Genomic DNA, 22,459 nt, shown 5'->3' with positions numbered 1-22,459 from the left:
CATGGCACAGGATTGTGTCCAGACAGTTCTTGAATGTTTCCAGTGACAGAAACTAAACTACAAAGCCTCTCTGGGCAACCTCTTCCAGTACTCTGCCCTTCACAGAGTAAAGAAGTTCTTCCTCATGTTCAGGTAGAAAGTTTTGGGCATCAGTTTCTGCCCACTGCCTCTTGTCCTGTTGCTTGGCTCCACTGAGCAGAGCCTGGCTCCTTCCTCCTGCCACCCCTCCCTTCGGGTGCTGACAGACATTGATGAGCTCCCCTCCCAGTTGTGTCTTCTCAAGGCTGAACAGGCCCAGCTCCCTCAGCCTGTCCTCATAACAGAGCAAAACATGTTCCAGGCCCTTCAGCATCTTTGTCACCCTCCTCTGGGCCTGTTCCAGGAGCTCCATGTCTCTCTTGTACTGAGGAGCCCAGAACTGGACACAGAACTCCAGATGAGCTTCACTAGGGCTGAGTAGAGGGGCTGGATCACCTCCCTCAACCTGATGGCAATGCTCTCCCTAATGCACCCCAGGGTACCACTGGCCCTCCTGGCCACAAGGACATTGCTGGCCTATAGACACTTGGTGTCCACCAGGTCCTTCTTTGCAGAGCTGCTTTCCAGCAGTTTGGCCCCAAGCATGTGCTGGTCCCTGGGGTTATTGTTCCCCAGGTGCAGGATCCTGCATTTGCCTTTGAATGCAAAGTTGAATTTCAAATGGTCCCTTCCTGCCTGTCTCTCCAGCCTGCCCAGGTCCTCCTGAAGGGCTGCACAGCACTCAGGGGGATCAATCCAAAGCTTCTACCCGCTTTGTGTCATCCATGAGCTTGCTGAGGAGGCATCTGAGCATTCATGCAAGTCACTGATGAATAAATTAAACAGTACTGGGCTCAGTATTGAACCTTGGGGGACACCACTTGTGACAGGCCTCCAACTAGAGCCCATGCCACTGATTACCACCCTCTGGAATCTGCTGTTCAGCCAGTTCTCAGTCGACCTTGTTGTCCGCTCATCCAGCCCATACTTCCTGAGTTTGCCTATGAGGATGTTGTGAGAGACAGTGTCAAAAGCCTTGCTGAAGTCAAGGTAGTGCTCTCCCCTTATCCATCCAGGTAGTTTTTGTATCATGGAAGGCAGTCAGGTTGGTCAATCATGATTTACCTATCTTTAGTGAAACCATGCTTGACTACCTCTGATTGCCTTTGTGTCATCCATGTGGTTATAGGTGGCCTCCAGAATGAGGTGCTCCATCACCTTTTTTGGGATTGAGGTGAGGCTGACTGGCCTCGTTGTTGCTGAGTGGGCCAATACCGGGCCCCATATTGAACCTTGTGGAACACCAGTCATGATGCCACTCATGACTCCTTGCCATTTTTGAAGGCTGGGGTGACATTTGCTTTCTTGCAGTCCTCAAAAACCTCTCCTGATCTCCATGACCTTTCAAAGATGACCAGAAGCAGCCTCACTATGACGTGTGCCAGCTCTCTCCAGCATTCATTGATGCGTTCTGTCAGGGCCTATGGACTTATGGATTTCAAGTTTTTCTAGGTTTTCTGTAACCCAATCTGATGGTAATGACAGAGATTTTTAAATGTTGCATGATTTTTTTTAAAGGAAGAAAATTTAAGGATAAATTACAGCATTGCTCCCTATATGCACCCTAAAGGGATGCCTGTGAATGACAGCATGGACAAGCTTCTGTTACAGCTCAATCTTTGGCCTCTGTGGATTGCTGACAAGTAACAGGAATTACAGACGTAAAATGCTAACCACAGGGTGAGCCCAGCTCCATCAATAGTCAGAATAAGCAAAAGAGAAGGAATCATCAGGGGTAGAGGATTTAAATACCTTTGCGTGGGTAAATTATCAACTCATTTCACTGACCAAAGAGAGAATATCTCTGGAGACATTTTACTGAAGGCAGAAATGCAATTAGATTGTTACACAGCTATTACAGTGTTTTCAGACAGAGAATTATTTTTAGTCCTGTGGAAGTATTAAAGTATTAGAGCAAAACATGTAAAAGCAGAGAAGAGCACAGTTAGAAACTTTCTATGGTCTTTGGACTCCTAGATGGACTCATGATTGAAGATTGGTTGATGTTCTCACAGTTTACGTCTGTTGCATTCACCCATAAAGAGTGACAAAAATGTCAGATTTTATTTCCTGTCAGAGCTAATGGCATTCTGGATATGCTGGAAATTTCTGTTGTCAGAAACACAGAAGTATGTGCATTCATTCGGCATGCTTGTGTTCCTTGCCTCCTTCGTCTGGGTGAAAATTATCGGGATCAAAACATATCTGGCCCCAATGTCTTTATGCTAACATAGCAGTGTGATTTGGAAGTGATGCATAACTGCTTCTGCATTAAAAAAGCAAGTTAGCAATATGTAGTCATTATGATTTGTTTTCATAAAAGTTTACTAATTGCATTTGCCGCGCGGCTTTACATTTGAGATTATCCTCTGGTCCTTCTTCTTACACACTGTAGTTCATTTAGGTAGTCTGAAGACCTAGGATCTGCTCCTATAAAGAGAAGCAAATCCTTCTTGTGAGACCCTGCTTGAAGTTAGGGACAGAGTGGAGTCAGTTCCAGAGAGCACACAGCACATCCTCTGGGCTTGGCAGAGGTGGAGGGTGCTCTGCTCGTCCTGTTCCACCCAGCCTGTGTGGTGAGCAGGTTGGATGCCAGTCTGAAATGTGAACTTCTGCAGTGACAGTGCTGAAACTGTGAAAGAGCCTGCATTTGGCCATGGTGTTGCTTCTTCCCAGTGCTGTCAACACCAAGACTCAGACTGCAACAGCAAAGGAGGAAGCTGCTGCTTCAGTGATTATTGCTCAGACGTTGATGTACCCAACCATCTCTCCCTCTGCATCTCTCCTCAGCACCATTTCTGCTGTATCTAATAATTGTGTTTCTTTATAAACAGTGATTTAGGACAATTATTTAGCAATAGCATAGTTAAACCTTTAAGAGGTTATCTAGCAATGTCATTTTCTTGACTAATGTGTTCCTCCTGCCATGTCGTTTGTGAATAGACATGTGTTAGCCAGCTAGTGTGCTTCATCTGTGGTGACTTTGATTTATTTGCTCTGTAAATTGGGACTGAAGCAATAATGGAAAGTGACATTAATTGTTTAACAGAGTCCTCTTTGTCACATCCTCTGCTTTCTCTGGGGTGTTTGAATGTTGAAACTTGTACAAAACTAATTGAAATTGCTGTGATGAGGACTGGTGTCCGCTCAACTTTCTGTTCTTGAATGTCAGCGCACTTGAATGTCTGTTTAAAGCATGAAAGTGGAGCAGCTAACAGCAAATATCAGGTTTTCTTCTGGCATGCTATTATTAAAGGAGGCATTCCCTGTTAGAAACAGCAACACTTCCAGCTTCATTGTCAGCTTTATAAGCTGCAAGGCTCAGCAGTGTGCCCCACCAGATGGACTTGCTGAAAACGTTCCTGCTGGAGGGCTGGGGTCAGGCAGCCAAACCAGCCCATGGACACCCTAGGCTCGAGGGCTGGCTCTCACACCATTCATCCCACCACCTGTGAGAGACTTGAAATGCCATTGGGAAAAAACACTGGTACACACTTTCTTGCCCAATAATGCCTTTTCTTAGTATTCTAGAAGGGACACAGTAATTTTTCTCTTTTCCTCTCAGAAAGTGGCTGTGAAAAGCTGAATTCGGAGCATGGTTTCATTTGGCTCCCTTCTGCCATTTTCATTTTCTACACAATGAATTATCACAGCTGTGTGTGTATGTCTCCCTAGTATGGTGGAAATCGCCTGATACCAAAATTTGGATACTTCTTCTCAGTGGATAAGTGCCTTTTGGCCTTTCAAGTAAATGCTTTTCCTTAGCATTAGCTTGCCTGAGTATTTATTTGTTTCTTGGAGATGATGCCGTAAGTACCAGAATAGTGCTCTGCCTTAGCTTTCTAGCTCAAAGACACCTTTTATGTTAGAAGCTGTGAGGTGTGGTTTGGCAGAGAAGCCTAGCAGGAGCAATTATCTGCATGGTTTATGATCATCTCTGTTTAGAGTCTACTAGATAAAAGTATTACTGAAAAAAGTCATGCTAAGGGGATACCCAGATTCACTTGATTATTTTTTTTCCAAAGTGTAACTTGGCAATGTTTTGCTGTTGCCTTTTTTAAGTTCTTTTTTTTGCTTGTTTGTTTGTCTTGCTGGTGTTATTTTTCCTGCTAGTTCACTTTCTTACTTTGAGATTTGAACTTAGCTGAAATTTTTTCACAGTGGGGACCTGGAGCATGATGAGCTGCTCTGAAGCTGGTGGAGAAACTCCCAATTTGATATCACTTGAATCAGTGAAAGGCTTTTCATTTACTTCGATAGCACTAGGATCAGCCTAGGAGTCCTAGATAATTGATCTGTCAAGATCAATTTCCAATCTCTCTGAAAAATAAATATAATGATTTTTACACAGTTCTATTCCTCAGTTCTAACTCTCAGCACTCAAAAAATCTGTATCTTAATATACAGTAGGGACTATATTTCATTAAAAATCAGGAGGCACTTAAATTTACTCAATTTGACAAAAAGAACTCTTGCTGCTGAAATAAGATATAAATTAACATTACAGGCACTTCTGATTAGAAATTAATCTACTTTTTATAATTGCAGTCAGAATTTGATAAATGCATACAATAGTGTATTGAGCACTCAAAAGACATGATTTGAAAGGACAACTTCAAAGGCAACCTGCCTAATAGGTTCCTTTAAAAGAAACCCAAACAACCTGCCATTTACCATATGAGTGCTGCTGGCTATTCTTACACCACAATACTCAGGAATAAGAAGCTGTTTTGTTTTGGAGCAAGGATTTGCAGAAGTGTGGAAGGGAAACCCTTACTTGCTTACACTGGACCATATATGTGAATGAAGTTTTCTGTATTACACTGGTGATTGGTTTTGGTGTCCTGATTAGCTGTCTGATTCCTGTAATTTTGTCACGTCAATTAGCTGGTGTTCAGTGTTGAAGAGCAAAAGAAAGGGACAGCCTGGGCTGACACCATCGTTAGGTGTCAGCATCTTAGGCTCATCCTGTAATACAATCCCTGAGTGATCACTTAGCATTCTTAACACCTGACAAAAGAAAGAATTGTGGAGGAAAAGTAAACTAGCAATATGTCACGAGTGTGAAGAGATTTTTTTGAACAGAAATGGGTCATTTTATTGTACCTAATTACATTGTCTGAGATTCTGTTGCAGGTTACTGTTTCAAGGGCCAGTTTAACTATTTGTTGTCTGCTTGTTCACACAGAGACGCATCGTTTTGTTCCTTTTCTCACCTGGTTCCTCTTTTTGTTTCGTCCTCTCCCACAGAAACTAGATGAAGAGAGCGAGGCAAACTTGCTAGCAGTTCTCACAGAGACACTGGACAGCATCCCTGTGGATGAGGATGGATTGCCTTCCTTTGATGCACTGACAGATGGAGATGTGACCAATGAAAATGCCGCTAGCCCCTCCCCAGTGCCCGACGGCGCCCCTCCGACCCAGGAGGCAGAAGAGCCGTCTCTAGTAAGAACCCTTCCTACTGTTTAACAGGAATTGGATGTGCCTCTGGCCACCCGCTGCATGGGTATGATGTAGTCACAGTAAGGTCTGGACTTTTCATTTAGACTGGAGAGGAAAATCAAGTAAAGAGCTGAAAATTAAGCGGGGAAAACCCCCCCCCCCCCCAAATAGCCATGGGATGATTAATAAGGCAGTCTATTAAAAAGTTGTTGAAAAGGTTGTTTATGAAACTCTTAAGCTAATGGGGCTGACACTTTTGCTTATCATTCTGTTCAGATAAGTCGGGGTAATGGTTCTTAACTCATATTTCATTTCTCGGGGCTCTTTTTCTTGTGTGTGTTTAGACATCATTTTTGGTGATCTCTGAAGAAAGGCCCAATGAGTCTGTTGGGATGCAGGACTGATTTTGTGTCTTTAACATTGATTTGACCAGTAAGCACCAGCTTAATGCTAACCAGGGCAAAACTGAATCTTGGATGAGGATGTGGGTGAAACATTATATGCGTTTTGCTTAGTAAATCTGGTCTGTGATGTGATTCTGTTTCTGCTGAAAGCCTCTTATCACTGGCTTCAGTGGGAACAGAGCCAGATACCTGAATCTTGACACTACATCCATTACTCTGTTAAAGTTTATGTCTCTGTATAGATCAGAGGCCTCTTCATGTCAAACAGATCACTGAGAATTTCATTTTGCCCTGGATTCAGAGATCCAAGATCCCTGTCAGTTCTGCTTGCCCCACAGTATACTGCAGTAAAGGGAGCAGAAATGTGCTGCCAAGCCAGAAGGAAATGAAATCTGTTTACTCTCAGGAATGTCAAGTCCTGCTTTTTGTTTTATTGTACTTTGCTTGCTGAAATTGATATAACTAACTTTAAGTAACTAAGCAAAAATGTAGATAAGTCACTTTAATTGATAAAGATGTGTAACTTTACTCTTTTCCTTCCACTTCCCTTTCCCTGATGTGTTTGTAGCTTAAGAAGCTCTTGCTGGCTCCAGCCAACACTCAGCTAAATTACAATGAATGCAGTGGTCTCAGCACACAAAACCATGCAAACACTAATCACAGGATCAGAACAAGCCCTGTGGTTGTTAAGGTACAAACTTAATTTTTATAATAAGGGGGAAAAAAAGAAAGTGTAACAAGGTCTTTTATACTTTTAGCAATCAAGCAAGAAGTAGATCTGAATGTATTGTATGTGCGTACTATCTTCTAACTAATTTTTTAAAAATGTGAGTTGTAGACTGGGTTCCAGAAAATCATCTGAGCTCTTTTATGCTCTGAATATTTCATTTATGCCCCTTCTCTTGGCAGAGTTCAGTTGTAGTCACACCGTCTGTTACTCTTACCTACTTTACTGATACACAGAGTAGGATGGGATGTGATAAAATTTGCTGATGGTCTGGTGTTGTTTATGGGTGACTCCAGGATGTGGGACTGCCATTTTCCCAGCTGTCTGAGCTAAGACAAATGATACTGGATTCTTGGCAAAAGATGTATATTAGACATTGATTGGATGGAATGGGGGGCTTGGACATAATTCTCTTAGCAGGCAGTATTAAACAATGTTTGTCTTGCCGTTCAGTGTAACTGAAAACGGGCCATTTAGGAGTACTTAAGAGAGTTGTGAATACTGGGCCCAAGCAATCAGCAGCAAATTAAGGTTTAAACCAGCCTATTTTTTTGTTCACACTAAAGGCGCTGTAGGGTCTTGTTAGTTACATGTTGCTGAGTAGGAACATTGCAATGTAGGAGAAATGAAATAAAAAGCTGCATAAATGTCATTTAGGAATTTTAAATGTAATTTTCTTTCCTTGTTCTGCAAACAGTTATTCACAGCTCATAGATCTAGTACACTTATGCTGAACACTTCATTGAAAATCTCATCTCTTCAGAAAACCTATATCCATTCTGATAAGGTTCAGCTCACTAATTTTAGCTTTACTTTATTTTATTTTATTATTTTATTTTATTTTATTTTACCCTGTTTTAAGACTGAGAATTCATGGAGCAATAAAGCGAAGAGCATTTGTCAACAGCAAAAGCCTCAGAGACGCCCCTGCTCTGAACTTCTCAAATATCTGACTACGAATGATGATCCTCCTCAGACCAAACCAGCAGAGAACAGGAACAGCAGCAAAGAGAAATGCACCTCCAAAAGGAAGCCCCATCTGCAGTCTCAGACAAATCACCTGCAGGGTAGGTGTGGGACTGCAGAGTACAGCTTTGGTACCAGCAGTAACCCTGGGAAGCTGAAGTACCATGGTTGGGAATATCCTCAGTACTTCTTCTGTTCTTTGCATTAGTATTGGAAATCCAGCATCTCTTCTGTGTAAAGAGAATTTTAAAAGAGGATAATGAAGTTAGAATTAGTTAGCTAGATTTAGCTTTTAGACATATTTGATCATTTTGTTTATTGCCCCAAGCCTCAGAAAAGGATCTCAGGAAAAGTTTAGCAAATACCACATGGTAATATACCAAGCTAGCTGGAGATACTTATTCACAGAGAAGTGTAGCACTAAGAAATCATTATACCCCTAAACAAGTTCAGCAGGCCAGTTCATTAGTGAGCTCTTTCTCTTTTGCTGGAGTAAAACTGAGGGCATTGTTAACCTGCCACATAGCCCTTAAGAGACAATAAATAGTGCTCTCACTGCTACAGAGAAAACAATAAATGTGTCATTCCTGTTAAAGCTGGAATGCTGGTTTGTAATTTTATTTTGTAAATAGTTGAAAGTTTAGATGCCATCCTGATCTTTCTCTCTCGTTTTTGGATTTTTATGGTCAAAACTAAACACTTGTGTTGACTTTTAGTATCCCCTGATGTGTAAAAAACTGGTCTATATTGCAAGTAGCTTCTGTGACAGAGATGCAAGAACTTGAAGCCTCCTCTCTCACTTTCTCTCCCTCTCTTTCCCTGTCTGTTTTCCCACAATAAAGGAAAGCTGTAAGAGCTTATGAACCCGAAGGGAGCTTTTTAAAATTATTGCTGCTTTAAAATGCATCTGTGTATTGGCCTGGCATCTGAAAGGCTACATGCCTATCTCAGACACAGCGCCAATCCTGGATGCCTCCACTAAAGTCAGTGGAAGTTACCTGTCTGCAACAGATGTCAGGATGTGACCCTAAATGTGTTGTTTTGTATTTTCAAAGCAACAGTTGTAAACTGTATGTTCTTTCTTCTTTTCCCCTCCCTCTTTCTTGCATTTCAGCCTCTATCAAATCTCTTTTCTCATTCTGCACTAAGAAGTATAAGCAAACTTAATAAAAATAATCTTCCCTTCCTGTCACTTAATATTGTTCTTACAGCTGTACGTTCTGACATCCTAAGTAAGGGTTTTCTCCATTATGGGCTCAAATTATCTGAACAATATTTCTCATATGAAGGAAATGCAACTGCTCCTAAAGCTTCCTTATGCCAACTGCCACTTCTTCTGGATAGCTTGAGCAGTCTGCTTTCACAGCAGAATCCAGACTGAGCTCTACATGTGAAACCTGGGTCTGGTACTGCAATAGTACTGAAAAACAGAACTGCCAGAAGTTACAGGGGCTTTATTAACACTGTTGGATGTTAAAGTGGCAGGTGATAAGGTGTGTCATGTATAACATGCTCTATGCACATGTATGTTATACCCATACAGAGGTGTATGTGCACACAAGCATACATACAGATTATAAAGTCCTTCTATTCAGATCAGAGCTGCTTTTTTCCCCCAGCTGAGCAATTGTGTATATTCAAAGAGTCAGGGCACACTGAGCTGTGGAAATAGCACAGAGGAGAGGTTAGGAAGGTCCAAAGGGACATAGAGCTAACAACTGTGCTTAACAGATGACTGTAGTTTTAGTGGTCTTGCAGGTGAATTTGCAGGCACAGAGAAATTACCTTCTTTAATTTTCCTGTGCTTTAATTTACAGGCTTCTGAAATGTTTTTTCAGCAAATTTGCCTCACACACCAATATATAACTTCAATATCAATGGATTTGCATATAATGCAAATACAAGAATATAATGCTTTCAGCTTGGACAGTCAATTAATGCAGAATCAACCTTGCAAATTTAACTGATATTTGCAGACCTGCAGTCATTGGTTCATACATTTAATCAAAGGTACAAGAAAATTGGCTCCTTCTGTTTTAAAAAACTATCACAGTCTGAGATTTTCTTTCAGAGTTAGGGAAAGCTCACAAAGGATAAGTCAAATGTTATTTTCCTTTAGGGTTACTGTTGCAAACATATTGCAAACCCACGGGAATGTCCACAAACGCATTCATGCCAAAGATCATCTGTGGTTTTGCACTGAAATTTGCCCATGAGGAAACATAGTTCTTTTGAACCTGAATGTTTTCAATTTACAGGGACAAGCAACTTGATGTGAACTCTTTTTAATAAAAAAAAAAAACAAACAAACCAACCCACACTACAGTAGACCTTGAAACTCCAATAAACAGGCACCATGTAAAATGACAGTGTCTTGGCTAAATATTTGCACTATCAATAGCTGTATGTGAGTATGAATCCTTTGCAGAAAGAGTGTTTGGTCAAGCTCTTGCCTAGCAATAAGAAAACTGATGGGTGTTCTGGTATGTGAACTTCTCAGTGGGAGAGCTCAGTGATATCTGCCTAAAATTAATACATGGGAATGTGAGATAATGCCTTGGTTCTGTGCCCATCTCTGGCAGATTTGCACTGTGCCTCAGTGCTTCAGAATTTAATATGAGTATATTCTGATGTGGGATTATTCTGTGAGACTAATAAGAGCTAGAAAGAGACTTTTAGGAGATGTAAATAGCTCTTACACATTCAGCTTCCTTAGCCTAAATTAGTTAAGAGTGTGCAGATTTTTATTAAAAAAAAAAAAGGAAAGCCTTTGTATAAAACTTTATTCCAGAGCCTTACTGTAAGGTCTGTTTTTTTAAGCCAATTTTACCTCTAGGTAGCCACAGGCAAGCATTAGTATTCCTAGATGTATATCAATTGCACACAAAGATGTGTCAGGTTACATTCAGTTTTACTGCACCTGGTGTAATGCACAGATCAGTGACTGTGCTGGACCAGATAAATAACTCGTTGAGGTGCATCTCCTCACTCCAGCAGTGACTTCTGAGGAAGGTGAACCTGAGGTGAACACCTGAGCTTCCTTTTCTCTTATGTGGAGGAGAAGAAACCATATGCAGCTTTTGAGAATTAATTTTTTAAAATGTTATATTACTTCAGGAATGCTCTAGAGCATATAAAAGTAATCAATTTGCATATAAAATCCCTTAATGTTGATGGGAGCTCCAAGCCTGTGATGAATATGAAATATGCGGTAGTGACACTCTGGACAAAAGATCTGCAGTGCAGGAGTGTTCAAGGGGAACATTTTGTCTTAAGTAATTAATCTGCAGAAGAGATCCCCTGCTGTTGTTCTTGCTACAATGCTCTCTGTGTTTAAAACATCAATCTAACTTCTGAAAAGTAAAATTTGCAAGTACTATAATTTTTAATTTTAAAGGCATCTTAGTTGTATTACAACATTCTGGTTCTTGGCTTGCTCTGAGAAAATACAATTTTGCATGAATAAAAGCTGCAAAGACTTACATTATTATAGCCAGAGCTTTGTTTTTTTGCGTATGTCGGGATTGTAGTGCTGAGAGCTTCAACCCCATTTTTAACCATCTGTGACTATGTCCATGGTTTGTCATAGTTTGCAGCATAATTTGCAAAAATTTGGACTATAACTGGTTGGACTCTGGCCTCATAGAAACAACCTATTCTCAGTGCTGTATATAAAATTGTATCTTGTAGAAGTAAAATTAACTGAATATTCATAACGTTCTGTTACTTTGTAGTTATTCTGCTGCTCCTGTTTCCAAATAAAACGTGAACTGTAGTCTAAATTAACACTGAGAGAAGTAACATTTTTACAGTGTATCCTGTAGAGTTCTTCATTGATTTTTAACATGTACCACTCTTCTTCTGAAAGGTTCTTGTCATTTGGGTTGTGTAGTGTATTTCAGAGGTACAGTAATTGATGTAAATAATAGTTGAAATTTAGGTGCCCTTTTGGTGCTAGTAAATAAGGAATCTGGATGAGTCTCTTTATTTATCTATCTGAGATACACTGAAATGGCAATTGAACTATTAGAGCTTGGCCCTAACTGACTACCACACGATTCCAATGCCAAAGTATAAAGAAATGTTGCAGTGTACTTTACAGAGTGTTTAAATATTGCATAATTGTTTTCTTTTTTTCTTTAGCCAAACCAACAAGTTTATCACTTCCATTGACACCCGAGTCACCAAAGTAAGTACTAAAAAGTGCAAACATTTATAAAAGGGAGGGGGGTTCAGTAGATTTTGGCTACAGCAACTCCATTTCAGCTTGTTTTTATAAATGTGCCCTGTCTTCCAGTGATCCCAAGGGTTCCCCATTTGAGAACAAGACTATTGAACAAACCTTAAGTGTGGAACTCTCTGGAACTGCAGGTGAGAAATGCAAAATGATGGCTCTTCCTTTAAGCATGGCTTGTGTGTGTTTGTTTACTTTAATATAGCACAGGTATGCTGAGATCTCACAGAAGTCTCCAGTAGATTCACTTCAGTGCAGTTCAGCATTACTTTTTTATCCAGCTACCTGAGAAGAAACATGTTTGAAAATATGGTTCCAAACCTACACAGGAGCGCATAATTTCTGAGAAAATATGAATGAAGCCATTTATCTGTTATATTTCTCCATTTCTCCATAGATTTGTGTACAGCTGAGCACCATCTTTCAAAGACAAACCCCACAGCACAGTGTAATAGATGTTACAGATGTAAAAGTTATGTCATTCAATCTGTCTCCAGGCCGGTCTAGGGCTGTACATGACTGCATGTTTCAGTGCTTTGTCATTTCTACATTAATACATCACAAATAACAGCTTTCTCCTCTACCACTGAACAACTAATTGTTCCATAGCTTAGAGGTAATTTTTAAAAGTGGTATTCATTTTGTATTCCTGCTTTTTCTTTTTCTTCCATTAACACACTTCACACAACCTCCCTTTATCTTCCTCTTCTTTTCTGATCCCTGGATTTGTACCTTTTGAAGATTTGTAGGATGTTTTTATCATGTAGTGGTTTAGTTCATGCATCACCCATTTAATCATTCATTTAATTTGTCTGCTCTTCTTTCTGCTGAAGTCAGTTCCTTCAGACTCAGAACTGTTTTATGGCATTCCTCTGAACTCTTTTTTGCCTCTGTTTTCTTCAAGTGTCCTGAGCTGAGCACAAAAGAACACATTGAGCTCCACCTGAGCTATTGCCAAGACCATTTTCTTTCTCAGTTGTGTAATATTGAAAAATAAGAGATGTACTTGGCATGTGCTTCTCTCAGGATAGCAGTAGGTTGTAAACTATCTGATCTCTAGCATTGAGGGGGAAGGGGTGTATTGCCAAATTTGTCTTCAGGTACCACAAATTAGCTTGGTACTCCTGAATTCAGTGGCAGCAGGCCCAGGCTGGGTTTGGGTAGATACACTGGGCTTTCACCTTCCTACAACCATCATTGTACTTTTTCAGAAATTTTTTCATTAGTTCAGCACTAAAACATTAACACTTTTCCCTTCCTTGTCCTGGAAGCCTGCAGTCTTAAACATTCCTCTCACGGCAAAAGGAAGTGTTCTTCCTATACATCTTCATTTTCCAAGACCAACATAAACATGGCAAAATTCTCTGTATGCAGGAGGATAATCCTGTTCAGTGCCAATAAGTGAAGGGAAATGAAGTGAAGTGGAGCATGGAGAAGCCTCTTCCATCACTACTGGACAGCAAGTCTGCACAAGGGTGCCCATTTGTAAGCACATGGATAAGTCAGTGCTTAGTGCTGCCAACAGAAAGGGGCAGATGAGGTGACTACAGCAGAGTGGTACAAGCAGCCGTTGAGATCACTGAAGGAAGCAGTGTTTTCTCCCAGCCAAAAAGTCAGCAGCCTGCTTTTTCCATCAGCTGACTAGACAGAAATGGGGAGTCAGTCTGACCCCTGGATAGTCCTCTGGTATTGCGTCCATAGTGGCAACAGAAATGGTCTTCGTGTTACCAGATTAATTTCGCTCCATCAGCCGTGCACGGAGGAGGAAACAAAACAGCTCTGTAGGTGCTTGGAAAACATAATCAGGAGAACTGGTGTCTTAAAAAAAAGCAGCAGAAGCTGGGAAACAGCATAACTGGCCACATATGTAAGCAGGAGTGCTCTACTATGATTCTGTGATTTCTTTTCCCCTCTAGAAGTGAAAGAAGTTAGCTAGGAAATAACCTGATGATGTTCAGGGAGAATAAGAATTGGAGTGTTGTGTGGCTAGGGACCTGGGCAGTATTACCAAGCAGTGTACATAATGGTGGCTCTTGGACTTCATGTTGCACTTGCTCTGGTCTTCTCAATGTCTGGTGAGGAGTTTTCAGGAGATCATGTAGTAGGTCTTATAATCTCTGCCTCCATATACACAGTTTTTATTTTTATATTCATGTATGTATGTAAACCTATAAAAATATGCATGTCTTGCTTTTTAAGTAATTTGTACTGCAGTAGTTTTGCGTCCTGAGTCTGCTTGTGCTGGAGGCAAAGTACATAATAGAAACAGCCTGGAGTACTGAAGAACTTACAGCATGTGTGTGTGTGTGTTTGTGTGTGTGTGTGTGTGTGTGTGTAAATCATGGCAGAATTGGGACCCACTTCAGTTTAAAAAACAACCAAAAATAAAATAAAGAAAAAAGTAGTGGCAGTAGTGATTAATAATACCTTGAAGTTCTTTAGTGAGAACTGTGGCAACTCCAAATTATATCCAGATAACTGCATTGCTCATTGTCCTTATATAGGGCAGCTTGCACCATACAAGCACTATTTATTATAATTTAAATAGGAGTTACCTTGATCTCAGTACTGCATTGAAAAGACCATTAGCAGTGCTGCTTGCACTATCGAAGCACAAAGTATTTTAATATAAATAGCAACTCCCTTGATCTCTCTGCTGAAAACAACATTGCTTCCCTCACTGATGAATTAACTATAGACCAGAAAAATAAATAAATAAAAACATTTCCCACATGAGCCATCAATCTTCGTCACACACACATTTTGGATTCATGTATCTAAAGTCAAACTGAAGCCATTCTCTTGCCAGTGCTATATCTTGCTTTACAACAGATTTGTTAGTAGTCATGAGTGTAACTTTGTCCTCCCTAAAACTGTCAAAACATTGATTTGTCAAATTACAAGGAACAAATATTCTTTGAAGTGTTTTCATGCCACACATAAGAATTCTTTCAATACACTGTAAGTGTCCTAAGTCCATTGCTGTATAAAGTCCTATCTCTTGAAGCTGATTATTCTAGTGTTATTCTGAGGAAGCTGGACCAGAACATCATGATATGGAGGGAGTCCTAGGAAATGATAATGCAGTCAATGAAATTCCTGTGTCAGATGAGTTTTCTGAGTGAGAGACTCGGAAGAGGTGCATCTCTGTTTCCACAGCCATCTGCATTGCCAGTGCCCTGCTAAAAGAGGCTGTGGGCTTGAACCTCTCCAGTGTCTTCCAGAAATCTGGGATGGTTCTGTGTCACCTTGTTCTTCTTTGTTAGCAGTCAGAATGAGGGGGGAAGGTGGGGCAGGGACAGGCTGGACTGTGCAAACAGACTCACCAGGATGACTCACCTTCTGGAGGTGGCAGTGTTTCTCTTGGCAGTCAAGGGCTCCTCAGTGATTGTTTTAGACTTTTGATTGTCTTAGACAAACTTCTGAATTCCAGATATTAGATAGCATGGCTTCTAATTAATCTCTCTCTGTTCCCTGTGTCTTAACCCTTCACACCTAAATACTCAAAGCCACCATTTAAGTACATGAAGTTGGTTTACGTGCTTATGGCTTGATCAGTAGCTAGAAGAATATTTCCACCCTCTTGGTGAAAAGTCTCTAATTTGATACAGATCCCTATAATTTATTGTAGTGTAAAACTGCTTACTGGTCTTGGGGGAAAAATTTGATTTTTCTGAAAAATGGCAGAAAAAGCTATATTTTCTGTCATCGGAAAAGCTGATGTGCACAATCAAGTTGAAGAGTGATTTGGAATTTGTGACCATCGTTGAGGGTACTGGTAACCTGCTATTTGTCCACCTCTAGATTTGTGTTACCTCTTACTTGTCAGAAAAAATACTTAAAATCTGTCATCTAAGAACTTCTTTGACCTCAGAATGATTTCCAATAAAATGAGATGTGAGATTGAGAGAATTGTCCAGAAAGAATAAAATCTAGTGAATTATTTGATGTTTTCAGGCATCTGTGTTTATTCTCTCCAGCACTGACAACAGGATTAAACTGAATATTCAACAAGCATGTAGTTTTATATTATGGCTGTTTAATTTTATTACATTTTCCTAGCTTCTGCAATCTAGTGCCATACAAACACTCTTCTTCTATTGAATGGAGCTGTTATCTTGTGGTCAGTTTTTAAAGTGGCCTTAAATAATGTTTCCCTTGACAATCCATTTTCAAACTCAAAAGGTATGAAAGAATTCATTTTCAATGCTTCTCAAAAGCCCAGTGCACATGTAGAAAGGTTCTAGGGCTGCATTCCCCAAAAGACATTAATTATCAGCCCACTCAAAACACAGCAAACATCATCAAACATTGGAATGCTGAGATACCATAGAGATTTAGAAATATCTGTGTCTACATAAAATAGTATTGAAAATCAGTCCTAAGAAGTCCAGATGTCACTTTTAATGCAAAGGCACTCCCCTAATCTCTGCTTATCAACCTAGCTGTGCTAAATGAGTAACACTTTTTTTTGCAAGTTTTTTTTTAAAGTGGAGTTTTGGAATGTATTGAAAGTAGTTTCACCCTCCCAGAGACTTTCTGGAAAGAAGGTGGCATAGTTGGCACATATGCAAACAACATTCTGTTGCACAGACACAGGGAGGATGGTGCTGCTTTGGCAGCAGTGCTGGCAATTTGATATATGCTGTTTTCTAGCACAAGATCACGGAGTGAGTTCGTAGTATATAGACAGAGCAAGGCAAAGTGCAAACGTACCATTTACCAAAGCTATTCAATTAAGAAAAAGTCCCTACAAAGAAAATGGTTTTATAGCATGTCATGAAAAAATACTTGCCTTTTACTTTAAAAAGAAAAAAGACTGTTTAAGGGGGATGATTGTAGAGTATGTACCACTTCTAACAGATCTGCTGTGCAGAAGTACATAAGTGTGAGTGATGTAGAGGTACTTGTTTATTATAGAGCACATTTCAATGCAGTAATCATAAATATTGCTAAGGTTGTGCTCTGTTGAAATATGACCTACATACTCTTGATTGTTTGTGTTACGTGATTTGTCTGACACCCATTACGTTCTGGGTAATGGCAGCCATTTGTTGCTGTGCACAGCAGGCTCTTTTGACAAAAGAAAATAGGCAGCAATAAAAAAGCTATAGTCTGAATTACATTCTGCACAGCGCTGCACTGCTGAGAGTTTGTGCAAGTGTGTTAACAATGCTCTGAACTGCCTCTTGTCAGCCTTCAGCCTGTAATGGCCATCTGTCCTTCCATAAATCTGTCAAAACCTGCTAAGTTCAAGAGAGGGTACAGAATATACCTTGTACTGTCAATGCCTAAATGTACACACTGGGGAGAAATCAGTGTGTGTGAAATAATCCAGTGCTTACAGAATATTGTAATGCCACTGATGTGGGATCATGGCCCTTGGTGAGGATTACCAGGGATTAGAGTGAAGATGAACAAGTGTGCAGCCAACTGGTTTTCTCAGAGTTCACCATTTGGAGATGGGTCAGGCGGCACTCTGGAGGTGCACTTGGAATGGTGACGTGTGTTCAAAACTTCACTCCTTCCTCCATCCCCCAGTGTAGGTTTGTTCAACAGTTAAATGAACATTTTCCATCTTTTATCTTACTTGCCTGTGCACTTCCTGCTTCTGCTGAAATCCAGGAAAAAAGCCAGAATGCCACGAGGAAGCCCTTTCTTAGGCTGTCCCAGCCCTGTTCTGCCAGCAAGGGAAGTGCCAGTAAATTTAGCTCAGCCTGTACTTTTGTGAGGGTTTTTTTTTTTGGTACTTTTTCCCCCCTTTCTGAAGATTATTGGGCTCTTTGTCAGGTTTCTGGAAATGTTATACTGTATGTTTTACTTGCTTATTTCCAGGACAAGCTTTAAAGAAGTGGAATTTGAAATAAGATTTTATTTTGAATATTGGATTATCTCTGGGGTTTCTTTGCCTGAAATTCTTAAATACACACATTCATTGTGGAGTGTTTGTATTTTTGTTAATTTCTTTCTTTAAAACTACATCCAAAAACCCAGTAACTAATCCCAGAATTTTTCATGGACTGTATAATTTCACAAGCAAAAGTGTAATTTTAATTTTTTTTTTCTAGAAAGTTGTTTACTGAAATATTTGTTCAATCGGAGCCTGAAGCTTTAACTTTGAAAGTATTACTGCAGATTTTTGAATAGGACCGTTCTCTTAAGTTTAGCAAAAGTTCACTTGGTAGTCAAAAATATTTGTCAGTGAGGAGGTGCATAAGGTAAGAAATAGTTAGGGCTGTCTCAAGTGAATTTTTGGGAAGAAGAAAGAAAAAGATTGAGGACTTAGAGGAAATAATTTAACAGTGATGACTGCACAAAATTTTTTTAGTATTAAATTTAAATTTGGCGTAACTAATGTTTTAGGTGTCATAATCTTTGCCTCAGTTTCCTTGAATTTTGTGGCATTAGGCAAAGTCTTTGCATAGCCATGGGTAGCTCATAACCATTTTTTCCAAACATTTGGACAAAATCAAGTGTGTCTGTCACATCAAGTATTCATGCCTTGGTGCTTCTATTTTCTTATTTTCTGAAAGAAATTCATTGCAGATAATGCAGTGGGACTCCCAGTCTCCATTTATGCTCCTTAGGGAGCACTGTGCATTGATGGACACTTTTCCTTCTTTACAGCAAAACACTATAAAACATGTTCCATTTGCATTGATCTGCCGAGCTGTGTTGCATGTTTAAAAATACAAACCAGAGCTCTATAACCATGTTTGAAACACACATTTCCTGTAACTCTGTCTGCCCTCTCTTTTCATTCTTGCTTAAGAATTAATGGAAAGCTCATTGCTTGAGCTAAAAGTATTCTTGGAAAGCATGAGCATCTGGATTGCTTAGGGATGGTCTGGATTACCTTGGAGAACTCTCTAATCTCTGTCTATTTTGTTAAATTTTAAGCATATGTTACTAAATTATATTAGTGTCAATTGAACAGAAGCAAATTTTTCAAACCTAACATACCTTCCTGAAGAGAAATTATTTCCTGAATAATGTCTGCTTTTTGCTGTTACTCTGGCCTGATGTCTGGGATTATCCTTCTGTAAAGTCTGAAGAAATTCTATGATTTCTATAGAAAATATTGAAAGTTATATTCTACCCTTATAAAAATAATGGGAAGATGCTGCTTTAGTTCCCAGGCATTACTGGAATGTGCTGTAGTCCTTCCTGCAATTTTGTCTCATCACAGTGATGCAATCTATTGCAGTTACGTAAATAATCCTTTTAGTTAGTGGTATATTTAGTCATTGAATACTAATCTAATACTAATACTAACCTAATAACTAAGATTTACCTGTTTCCTTTTGACTCCCTACTGCACGATTCTCACCACGATTTAGTTCTAAATGCAAAGGTTCATTACACTTGTGGTTGTATTATTGTTCATTTGGGTTTCAGTTGCAGAACCACATTTCAGGCAAAATGTATTAATTACATTCAAGGAGTGTATTAGACATACATTCTCAATGGTTAATGAATTCTGGAAACAAAGAGTCATTGTCACTGAATTAGGGTGGCTCTATTTCATTGCATTTAAGTTCTGCATCCTTTGGTGCCACTCATTTATTTCTCTTGGCCGTGCTTTTATCCAGGTTCTTCTTTGTTAGGTTCTTTATGTTTTTGATGGTGCCAGTCTTCTGACTTTTCATTTTTACATCAAAATCTGTTTTGTATTTAACAGAAACGTCTTTGGAATTTTATCTCTTGATCTTTTCTATCAAAATCTACAGAGAGAGGGGCAGATGTCGTGGAGGAAGGGGAGGGACAGAAATTATACTGGAGATTGATGGCGATGCGTTAGTATTGTTGCTATTGTTGTTACCAGACCTTTGGTGGTTTTATTCTCAGTATTGGCAGTGTTGAAGTGACATAAAATGGGTCTTGCTTTGTATCTATTTTAAGAAGCATATGAGCCACCTTTATAAACATTGTATGTGTGCTTAAAAGCATTCTGTGCCTCCTTTTACTCTCTGTAGGCCTAACTCCACCTACGACCCCTCCTCATAAAGCCAACCAAGATAATCCTTTTAGGACTTCACCTAAACTGAAGTCATCATGCAAGACTGTTGTACCACCTTCAAAAAAGCCCCGCTGTAGTGAGTCTTCCGGTTCTCCAGGAAATAACCCAACCAAGAAGGGTCCAGACCAGTCTGAGCTGTACACACAGCTTAACAAGACTACAGTACTGTCCAGTGGACATGAGGAGAGAAAGACAAAACGGCCCAGTTTGCGGCTGTTTGGTGACCATGACTACTGTCAATCTGTGAATTCAAAATCGGAAATACACATTAAAATATCCCAGGAACTTCAGGACTCCAGAAAACCAGAATTTAAGGATTCTTCACCTGGGTGGCAGTGTCAGATTTGTTCTTCTTTAGAACAAGACCAGTATTTCAAGAAAGAGACTTTACAGACAAATAAGCAGGGATCCCATGGTAATAACAGAAAACAGCTCCAAGACCAGGAAATTCGGGCTGAACTGAATAAGCATTTTGGTCACCCCAGCCAAGCTGTTTTTGATGAAGAAGCAGATAAGAGCACAGAACTAAGGGACAGTGATTACAGTAATGAACAATTCTCCAAACTACCTATGTTTATAAATTCAGGACTAGCAATGGATGGTCTGTTTGATGACAGTGAAGATGAAAGTGATAAACTATGCTACCCTTGGGATGGGACACAAGCCTATTCATTATTTGATGTATCACCTTCTTGCTCTTCTTTTAACTCTCCATGCAGAGATTCAGTGTCTCCACCCAAATCCTTATTTTCTCAAAGATCCCAAAGGACATGCTCTAGATCAAGGTCCTTTCCTCAACGCAGGTCTTGTTCCCGTTCTCCATATTCCCGATCGAGATCAAGGTCGCCCTGTAGTAGATCCTCTTCAAGGTATGGTACAGCAAATTCATATATGATCATTGTAGCTAGTAAGACAAACAGCAAAAACAGTAAGGAACTTAAGGGAAAGAAAGAAAAAAAAGCAAGAAATAATTTTAATCCAGTGCAACTCATTCTCTTGCTCCTGAGCGGATTAATTCTGAAGGTTACAGGTTTGCTACAGAAACACTTGTTTCCAATATCCTTTGAATTTGCCAGGTTTACACCTTCTGAGCAGAGGCAGTCAGGTCAGAGGCAGAGCAATTGGTGAGAGATGTACACAACTAACCTTCCCCATTATCTCTGAGCTGCCTGGTGCCAATCTTGCTGCGGCCTCTATCTGATGGACTTGACAATGGCTGACTGTCTGCTCTGTGTTAGCCTCAATAAGGAAAATTACTGAAGGGCCAGGAGGGGAGAAATCACTTGAGGCCCCTTAGCTGACTAGGAGATTGCAAACTGTCACTGGAAAATCCCACCAGTAGCTTAGAAGAAATTGTAAATTCAGGGAAGAGGTAGAAAATGGTGTCAATAGACTCAAATGGAATGACAGAGGTGAATGTGTTTCTTCCTGCAGATCTTGTTGCTATTGTGAGTCCAGCCACTGTAGACACCGAGCACACAGAAGTTCTCCCTTAGGTGGAAGATCGCGGTCCAGATCGCCGTGCAGTCGCAGACCCAGGTAGTGCCTTCAGCCTGCATTTGGTGTGCTTTGCAGCTCTTCCTCAGGAGAGAATTGTGGAATCATAGAGTCATTAAGGCTGGAAAAGACCTCTGAGTTCATTGAGTCCAGCCTTTGGCTAAACACCACCACATCACCTAAACCGTAGCACGTCCACTCATTTCTTGATCACTTCCAGGGATGGTGACTCCACCACTTTCCTGGGCAGCCCATTCCAATGCCTAACAACCCTCCCAGCGAAGAGACTCTTCCTGATGTCCAACCTGAACTTCCTCTGGTGGAGTTTGATGCCATTTTTTCTAGTTCTTTCTCTAACTGCCTGGGATAGTAAAGCATTCCAGAAATTGTATTTCTAATTTTACATTCACAAATGCAGGTGCTTGATTTGATGACTAAGTTGTGTTTCCTAGATATGACAGCTATGAGGAATATCAGCATGAAAGGCTGAAGAGGGAAGAATACCGCAAAGAGTATGAAAAACGGGAATCTGAAAGGGCCAAGCAAAGGGAGAGACAGAGGCAGAAAGCAATTGTAAGCACTGTAAAGATAACTTTCATATTGAAATAGATCTCTGTTTCTTTTCATGGATTCTAATGCTAGAATTCAGATTTTATTTCTTTCTTATAAAAGTACAAAAATTTGCTTACGTGTATTTCTTAATATTTTTCATTTTAAGCAAATATGTGTTTTCATAATAATTTCTGCTTTGGTGTCACACTACTAATTTTTTCAGGTTCTATAAATTGCAACTCTCCAAGTTTTTCACACTGAACAGATAGGAGAACTTACTAGAGAAAGGGGTCATCCCAGACAGTACACTAATAGAAGAGAACTAATCTATTTCTTACACAGATATATGAGTGAACCTGCCTTTTATACTGTATTTCCCCTACCAGACATACATGAAATAAGGAGTCAGGTGATGTACCAATTGCTGAACTCTCAGAGTGGCTGTAATTGTCTGTACAGAGGGTGCAGACAACAGAAATCAAAACTGGGATCCAAAGACTTGGCTTGAATTATAATTTTTTCAGTGTCTATGATTTGGT

General features: G+C 40.0%; 1 protein-coding gene across 1 annotated transcript in view; it reads left to right on the top strand.

Annotated features, from left to right (window-relative positions):
• Positions 1 to 22,459, top strand: part of PPARGC1A (PPARG coactivator 1 alpha) — a 67,685-nt gene that overhangs the window by 30,372 nt on the left and 14,854 nt on the right. Inside the window, exons 3-10 of the mRNA XM_030947731.1 lie at positions 5,329 to 5,523; positions 6,493 to 6,615; positions 7,514 to 7,718; positions 11,761 to 11,806; positions 11,915 to 11,988; positions 19,828 to 20,740; positions 21,306 to 21,410; positions 21,821 to 21,941. Coding sequence (XP_030803591.1) covers positions 5,329 to 5,523; positions 6,493 to 6,615; positions 7,514 to 7,718; positions 11,761 to 11,806; positions 11,915 to 11,988; positions 19,828 to 20,740; positions 21,306 to 21,410; positions 21,821 to 21,941 — 1,782 coding nt within the window. The remainder of the gene's footprint in view (positions 1 to 5,328; positions 5,524 to 6,492; positions 6,616 to 7,513; positions 7,719 to 11,760; positions 11,807 to 11,914; positions 11,989 to 19,827; positions 20,741 to 21,305; positions 21,411 to 21,820; positions 21,942 to 22,459) is intronic.

This window comes from Camarhynchus parvulus, chromosome 4 (genome assembly GCF_901933205.1).
Source record: "Camarhynchus parvulus chromosome 4, STF_HiC, whole genome shotgun sequence".
NCBI lineage: Eukaryota > Metazoa > Chordata > Aves > Passeriformes > Thraupidae > Camarhynchus > Camarhynchus parvulus.
Note: the sequence above shows the minus strand (reverse complement) of the source record. Positions and strands in the feature narration are given on the sequence as shown.